The 8938-nt window shown below is 36.7% G+C and overlaps 1 protein-coding gene across 1 annotated transcript; it reads left to right on the top strand.

Annotated features, from left to right (window-relative positions):
* The first annotated feature begins 2841 nt into the window (after positions 1–2841).
* On the top strand, positions 2842–8830 carry chp1 (calcineurin-like EF-hand protein 1). Its single transcript, XM_042389435.1, has 7 exons — positions 2842–3199; positions 3504–3576; positions 4702–4782; positions 5406–5533; positions 5672–5733; positions 6489–6611; positions 7212–8830. Exons 1-7 carry the CDS (start codon positions 3133–3135, stop codon positions 7263–7265), a joined length of 588 nt encoding a protein of 195 aa, XP_042245369.1. The 5' UTR covers positions 2842–3132; the 3' UTR covers positions 7266–8830.
* The last annotated feature ends 108 nt before the right edge of the window (positions 8831–8938 follow it).

Here is an 8938-nt window from a genome sequence, read left to right as displayed (position 1 = left end):
AAGTCAGTCTGTTTGATATTTGACCAAATATTGACCTGATGATGACACTGGATGAAGAGTCAGTGGATCATCAAACTCAGCAGGATCCATCTTCTGTCAACCGTGACTGCTTGTACAACATTTTGTGCCAATCCAGATGTTTGAGATGTTGAAATATTTCACCAGCAAAGTGACACGACTCCAAAAAAATATTGGATGGAATTTGGTTCAGATATTTGTGGGTTACAGAGAACGAATCCTGGTGACTTTAATGACACCATGACTTTACTGCCTCCATCAGGTTGAAGGTTGACATTTGTAGTCTTGAGTGAAATGTTTCAACAGCTATTGGATGGATTTTTATTTTTATTTACTTTAACCTTATGTTACCAGGAAAACCTCACTGAGATTAAAAATCTCTTTTGCAACAGTGTCCTGGCCAAGACAGGCAGCAGCATAACGTTTCAGACAAACAACATAAAAACAAGCAATACAGACAGACCTCTCGTTAGTCAGTATAACATAATAAAATCATGAATAAATTTACAATAAAAGAGAAAATAAACATACAACCTTAATAGTAGAATTGGATTGAGAAACTGCAGCAATCTGAGGCATTAAAAACCTCCCAACAACCTCACTGACACTGGCAGAAAAGATGATGATGATGCAGCAAAGCTTTAAACCTGCGCAGAGAAACCAGTGACTCATGATGTTAACTCAGTCTGTAGAAGATTCCAAGTATAAGGAGCAGCAGACATAAAAGCTCTTTTACCAAACTGATACGGTTGATTGATATAATGCATGTATTAATTTCCCCTTTTGGATGAGCTGTTGCAACCCTGGTGATCATCCCTGTGATATCATCAGGTCAGAAATTGAATTGGTCAAACTGGTCAAATGTTTTGGTTTCAGATTAAATACCTGCAGAGATGATGACATCAGCCTGTTTCCTGTTGGAGTCACAGATTCTGCTGACTGTTTGGGGCGTTGGTTGTGTGGTTTTGATAGACAGCTGCATTTTATAAATCAACTAAATGCTGCATTGAAAAATTCAAGTATACATGAAATAATGAAATTGTGACATCTAGTGGTGAAAGTTTCACTTGCAGCTCAAAATTTAAAACACAAAGATGTGTTTAATTCATTTGTTGGACTTATTTGATGAGTGATTTTATAATATTCTACCACTATATTTATTATTTTATGGCTGACTGTTCATTATTTGACCTGTCCATTTATAATATTTGACCTTTAATTAATCTCACTGTGTATTATGGTATTTATTAATTGATATTTTTATCATTAGATTTATTTTTATGTTTCACTTTTCGTTATTTGTTGTGAATATTTATTATCTGATGTTTGGCTGTGAATACTTATTATTTTATGTACACATTAAATTACATTAAAATCCCCCTCAACTCATAAATGTTGTTTTCTTATTGTTTAAGACGTGTAGGTACAAGATGACACTGTGACATCACAGCTAGTTTTGCAAGCAACCACGGTACAATGTTTGTTTGTTTGTCTGTCTGACTGTTTGTTTGTTTGTTTGTTTGTTTGTCTGTTTGTTTATTTGTTTGTTTGTTTTATACAAAACTTTATTCAACAAAAAATGGCATAAATAAATAACAAAACAACTACACAACACAATACATGATTGCTGATAAGACCAACAAAAAATAGTATATAAATATTTATAAATAAGGGAAAAATACAAAATAAATCAATGGGAGACAAAATATATTCAAAATAAGTGAAAAAAGGAAAGACATAAAAAAAAACTTTAAAAAGTTAACATAGTTTAGAGATTTGTTACTCATCGTTATAAACAGTGAAACGGTGAGCAACATCAGTGGTATTGAAAACGAGAATTTAAATCGGACCACCATCGTGTCATGTGGTAAACTTTTAAAATGTACATTATTTGTATATCCAATTCTGGGTTGTTGTTGTTTTTTAAAAATATTATATTGTATTGTCATTAATGGGGAAGAAGGAGTTTTTTTTTTTAACTAATTGAACATATCAGACACAAATTCAAAGTAGAATATTTTACTTTTTACATTTTAAAAATATTTCTGGAGGAGTTCTTTAATTATCATGGTAATTTATTGCTTTAACAGTTTGACGTTTTTATCATTAGACGTGATGATTAATTATTAGATATTGGCATTAAATCCGCTCTATGTGTGTTCGCTTTGAAATTTAGATATTTTTATTAGCTCAAATGCCTCAAATACTGATAAAATCAAATAAAAATAACTAAAAAGTGAAATAAATTACATTGTAATAAAATTATATATAAGTATTATATATTAAATTATATATGTAAAACAAAACAAAAAAACACAAGATAAAGTGATGAAGTGAAATTTCTATATTTTCAGCTCAAAGGTTGATTGAGTGTTAGAGTTGAGACGGTCACTCTCGCAGGATGGATGAAGATAATGTATACTCCTTGGTTTCCTTTAATAATAAAGCTAATAATTGTAAATATTAGCTTTATTTGTTTAACTGAGACAAAAATATGCTGAAACATAATTATGCAGCTACAACACTTTTTTACACAATTTTAAGCAGGCAAGAAACGGTGCTACCAAATTCCGCAGAGAACGTCCTGTAACCAATTTTTTTCCTAGGATTGCCAAGTTATGACCCGCCCTTCTCTACCTCTGATTGGCTTTCCCTGATATCCTTACCCTAATCCTAGCCAATCTCACTCCACATGCCTAAAATTAACCAACCCAAACAACGAAGGTAAAGAGTACTAGCCAATCAGAGGCAGAATAGGGCGGGTCATGACTTCGCCATCCTAGGAAAAAAAATATTGCGTATTGTTAGGGAGGTGGCTTCATTTAATGCCTGCCCACTTCATAAAACAGGAAGATAACCTGACCGAAACCCATAACATGAAAACACGACGGACCGTACAAAAGCTGTAATAGTAGAACTGAATAACCGCCGACCTACATCGCTAGGAGGACAGAAAACGGCAGATTGGATTAAACTCTTGCTGTAACGGCTGTTTGTTCACAGCAGGGCGAGCGAGGCAGTTTTTTTTTAGCTCGCTAAGTTAGCCTGCTTGCTAGGGTCCGGGTCGAGATTATTTCACAGCTGGTTTGGTTGCTCAATCCAAAACGTTTCACCATGGGCTCCCGAGCGTCCACGTTACTGCGAGAAGAGGAAATTGAGGAAATTAAGAAGGAGACTGGCTGTAAGTTGTGGCCTTAAGACTAATTCCTGTGTTGAAGATGACGATGAAGACGCAGAAACATTAGCTACTCTGTACTTAAACATTAACGCTGACACTCGCTGCAGGTAGACAGTTACAGTAAAAGTAATTAAACAGGGAAGTTGTGCAACCACATAATCCCCAACAGTTGTTATCAATGATTTCTGATAGTGTAGTGATGTTTAGTCATCAGGCGAAAGGCTATTTTGCCTGCCTACTTTTTTCATAGTCATCTGCAGGTCGTTTGTTAGTAACATCTTTGCCGTCTTGTGTATCCTCCCTGCAGTCTCCCACAGTCAGATTACTCGCCTGTACAGCCGCTTCACCAGTCTGGATAAAGGAGAAAACGGCACCCTCAGGTAAGCAGTCATATCATATAAATAAGCACCAATGTGAAACTTTCACATAGCTGGTTTGGTTCCTTTACCATTATATGATATTAAACTTGTTATTAAATGAAGGTGCCTTCAGGTAATGTTTAGCTTTGTCTGTGTTTTTTCCCCTTGTTATTAAGAAAGTGTGTTTTTGTCACCATTGGGTACAGAATGTTGTTGTTCCTGTAGCATAATTGGGAAGTAAATACAAGAAATAAGCATAAACAAAAGGGCAATTTAAATTGAATTCATATGAACAAGTATTTTAATAGAATTTACCCATTTGGTGTTTGACAAATTTGCTGAAAAGTGTATAAAAGTTGTTTTTAAAACTGTTTTCAGTCAGTTAGTGACACTGTGTTGTCATTACACAAAGGTGGTCAGTCACAGTTTAGCAAAACTTCAGTCATCTTTAGATGTGTGCCACTGTGATTCATAATCAAAACTTATCTGAGCACTGTCAGATTTTGAGTGTCCGGTTGAGACGTCAGTGTGAAATTTCTACAGTTTGTGATTAACTTCTAGCTCTATCCTCAGTCCAGCAATAGGTGAAGACATTGGTAATCATTAAGGCTGCTTAGAGTGAAACTTTGTTTTGCAATCCACTTTGATTTGAGTATTCATTTGCAAATTAGACTTTCAAGGGTAAAAAAAAAAAAAAAGCAATCAAATCATCTGTCTGCGGTGTCATTGAACTAAGTCTTTTGATAAATGTTGTGTTTACACATAACAAGTCTTGTTTCCAGTTGATCTTGCCCTGAGGCTTTAAGTCACGGAATGCAGTCAGTATCAGCCTCATTTATATTCAAGGTGACTTTCTTGTCATCCATTAGTTGCCACAACAGTGAGATTTTACATGTATCTCAGCAGGCCAACTTCTGGTTCCATTGATAGACCTTTACAATGAGACAAAAAGCTATTTCACTGACTTCACTTGATCTATTTTAGCAGCCAAAACACTTTTTAGAGCTGAAAGATGCTGGTTATGTGGACAGTTCTCCTTTTTTGAGTTTATTATAATTTGATGTAGTATTTTAATTGAACAATTTGACATTATTTCTTAAAATGTATTATGTTGCGATTTCACTCCATCATATCTTCATCCTGCAGTCGAGAAGATTTCCAGAGGATCCCGGAGTTGGCTATTAATCCTCTGGGAGACAGAATCATCAATGCCTTCTTTCCTGAAGGGTGAGTTGTTCCTGTTATTGGTCTTGTTTTTCGTAGGAGTGCGCATTATACATTTGAGTCACAACCACCACAAAGCCGAACCAGCCTGTCATGCTTCTCAGTTGCGGCTCCTAGACTGCAGACTTGAGAAGCTTCAGTCTTTTCTGCCAGTTCTGTGTAGGAAAAAAAAAAAATCAGTTGGGGTTTCAAGCACCGCAGGTTCTCTCTATATATTTGGCAGCTGTTTTTCTTTTTTATCGGTGTGGAAGTTGAAAACCAGATGTTGGCAGATGTATCATTAAAATCCAAAAAAGTCAGATGTGTAGGCGTCTTAATTTTAGCCATGGCTTTTAATGCTTTCAGATGTGCTCTTGTTTCTCTGGTTTTGGCTTTTTTTGCTTTAGAACAACTTGAGAATAGAGGTGAAGAGTGTTTTACTCTGTGGAATGGTGTTAGGTTACGACTAGTTGGGAGGTTTCATTGTGCTGCCCACACAGGTTTATCTCGAGTATGGGAGTAATCTGAGCTAACACTAAAAAATCAGTGTTTGGTTATTTTCTGTTATCTAGAAACTTTCAGTAAATGATTTTTTCCCCTACTTGAAATCCTTTTATTGTCTCATAATGATTTTTCTCGGTTCCCAGGGAGGACCAGGTTAACTTCAGAGGTTTCATGCGGACCTTGGCTCACTTCAGACCCATAGAGGACAATGAGAAGAACAAGAACGCTGCTGCCAGTGAGCCACTCAACAGCCGGACAAACAAGCTGCTATGTGAGTGTAGAGCTCGGTCACGCAGGCGTGTCTGGGTGGAGCCAGTGACCGGTATCATCAACATTTACAGGATTTCATAACATGAGCTTAGTGTGTTTCTTATGACTTATATATTTTCACTTTTCTTTTTTTTTCCAGTTGCTTTTCGTCTGTATGACCTGGACAGGGATGACAAAATCTCACGGGATGAGCTGCTTCAGGTGAGTGGTTTGGTTTGTGATGTAAACAGGAATGCTGAGTCACAGTACAGTTTGTTGAAACAAAGTAAATTAATCAGATGGTAAGTAAGTATTTTTCAAAGACTTTTCCTTATGGTAATATTTGCTATCTCTTCCTTGTTTAACAAAGGAACAAATGCTATTGTGCAATATCTATTTCAAAGAGCTCTATAGAGAGAGAGAGAGAGAAAGAGAGAGAGAGGGAGATTTCCATGTTGATGAGCAGACTTTGCCCTTGTGCTGATAATGATGTGATATCTCATCTTAACTACAGGTTGATTTTTCCCAGACAGCCTAATATCCTGTATTTTGGCTTCCTCTGTGCTCCCTCCGTGTTATTTGTCGTCCCTCTGTGAAGCCATCTCGGTTTCAGTGACATTGTGTGACCTGTAATTGCTTTAAGCTTGGGGTTCAATGACTCAGACAGATCTCTTGTTTTGCGCAAAACATTTGTGTCGCCTGCTTCGTGTGATGCACGAGCCTCTAAGACTCTTAACGTGCAGCTCTATATAATGTTTGTGTGCCTGTTTTTCAGTAAATGTGTTCACTGTTATGTACAGTATATATATATGTTGAGTGTGGATGCTAATTACTTGCCATTTAACCAAAATAACTACTAATTATCTTGTGTAATCCTTAAATGCATGCACCATGACTATTATCTAATCTTTAAACCAGGAACTTTTTTCCACCAGTATTCATTAACTGTAAAATAACATCATGTTTATTCTTCACAGGTTTTAAGGATGATGGTTGGTGTAAACATTTCAGATGAACAGCTAGGCAGCATTGCTGATAGGACCATCCAGGAGGCCGACACGAACGGAGATAACTCCATTTCCTTCAATGAGTTCATCAAGGCAAGTTTTGTGTTCTGTCCTCACATGCACGACTTTCTTACCTACTTATTTATATTACTGTATTCTTTAATTTTTAAGTGTTTCTAAACTAGTAACAACATAACAAATGGTATTTGATGGATGCTTTTTTATATAAAAGGCCTGGTCATATACCACTAGCATGAGCACATACATTTTTAGCACCAGAAGCCTCAGTGGGGAAACAAACTTAAGCCCAGGAGTGGCCACAGAACAGGAAAAAAATGTTTTTCAAGGACACATTTTACCCAGTACACGATGGCTTTGCATATGCAAACTTGTATCCTTGTTTAGTTACTATGAAAGCAGTGCAGGATTTATTCACTTTGGCCGCGGATTCATTATATTGAGCACATAGTTTCATTATTTGTGTGAAGACTTGCTAACAAGTTTCAAATGGATTCAAACATACTGTTTTTATAATTACAGTTTGCTTGTGTCCGTTAATACTGGCTAAGCTCTTTAGTAAGCCTCTAAGCCTGGCAGTTAAGTTGTCATGCTATTACACATAACAGAACCACAACATAGACATACAGTTGTTTTTTGGCAACTAAACTTGCTCTGTTTTGATTGTTTTCACAGGTTTTGGAGAAGGTGGATGTGGAACAGAAAATGAGCATCCGTTTCCTGCACTAAGTTTTTTTTTTTTTTTTTAAGTAAAGCTTCAACGTGTCAGTTGATGTCAGGACACAATCCCATCCAGCTTCTCAGCAGGCTGCTGTGGCCCACTCTAGTACCTCCCTCTAGTACACACTCTCAGACCAAGCACTAGGTAGTTAATATCATAGATCTTGAGTTTCTGCCTTTGCACCGCTCTGTAAACAAAGGGAAAAGTTGCGTGCCTTGGGTTGTTTTATGCAATGTTGCTATGTATTTCTTTTTCCCAGTAATGGAACATTATTTATTAGAAACCTTTTAGAGGGTCACAGTTCGTACCACTGCTGTTCCACTTTCACATGAAAACTGATTTTATAGCACTGTACCATAAAGCATTTTGCTATTGCAGTGAGTAAGTTTATCATAAGTTTACTCATGCTGTTCCATGGAAATTTAGCACATGCTGCGTCCTCGTCCGTATAAATATGCAACGGTTCAAAGTGAAACTTGTAAGATGTGTGACTCCATTTAAAAACAGACAGTGTTTTTAATACTAACAGGATCTAATGACTCCTTCTCTTCGACTTGTGGCAGAGCAAGTCTGACCAGCCAACTCTAAGTTTGTCCCTCGAAGCAAAGCAGGACCTGCTCCACTGATATTTTGTGTTTTACTCACTAAAGTGCCATGGCTTTGGTTCCTACTTGTAAATTAATATCTCAACGGTACACCGGAACCTATGGCCATGTTTGAGTGTTTTGTTTTCTTGTGGCTTAAGCCAGCTACTGCCAATAGATTGTAATGACCTGTTTCGATTGTTGGACGTCAACCAAAGTGAGTTTGACCATCCTTCAAAAGCCAGTAACCACCTGGGGCCTGTTGGAGCCACTGCTGAGTCAGCATGTTTATAATGTGATATTTTTAAAAAAATAATGCTTATTAATTTACAACTAAAAACTGTTGTAACAAAAAATTATGGTAAGAATGGAGATTTCACACAGAATGCTGCCATCACTTTGGATAGTGTGTCTTCCCAAGTGGCTGTTCTGACAACATAGTCCATTTGTAAAATTGTATCACGAGGACCATTGTGGCCTACTTTCAAAAAATGTTTTCCCCATAATAGAGACTTTATAAGGCTCTGGCCAACAGTGTCAGGTCCTTCGGTGGAAATTGGGCTGTGGACCAGTTAGTTTGCAGATTTAGGACAGGTGAAACCAAGATAACATGCTATGCTTCTCTTTGAATGATCAGTGTCACTGTGGCTGAGAAAAAATGTTTGTTGATATTTGTCTTGCAATTTCTTTCCCCATCGAGCTAGTTCCAGATACTAAAGTTGATTAAATGCATTAGAAATATATTTTCTGTACTGGCTCGTGTACATGAACTGGAGTGTAGATGTATGACCCATTTAATCTTTAATGTGAGTTTGTTAAATCATTATGAGAACACCCTCCAGCATATGAGTGCATGAAGTACAATGTGACCATTTTATTGATCATTATGTGATTATCAATCAGATGATTCACATGTTATGTGATGTTGGTCTATAGGTATTATTACAGTGATTCATGAATTTGATTTGAATAAAGTAAGTGCCATGTTTGCTTTGTGTCATTTATTGGGAAGTAGCAGTGGCTTGGTGGGGGTCTGTGTTTGGTTATTTTGTGATTTTGTTTGTTTAAAGATCTGTAGCTGGTTTTATTCCAATCCA

Source organism: Thunnus maccoyii, chromosome 16 (genome assembly GCF_910596095.1).
Source record: "Thunnus maccoyii chromosome 16, fThuMac1.1, whole genome shotgun sequence".
Lineage (NCBI taxonomy): Eukaryota > Metazoa > Chordata > Actinopteri > Scombriformes > Scombridae > Thunnus > Thunnus maccoyii.
This window is presented reverse-complemented; position numbering and strand designations above follow the sequence as displayed.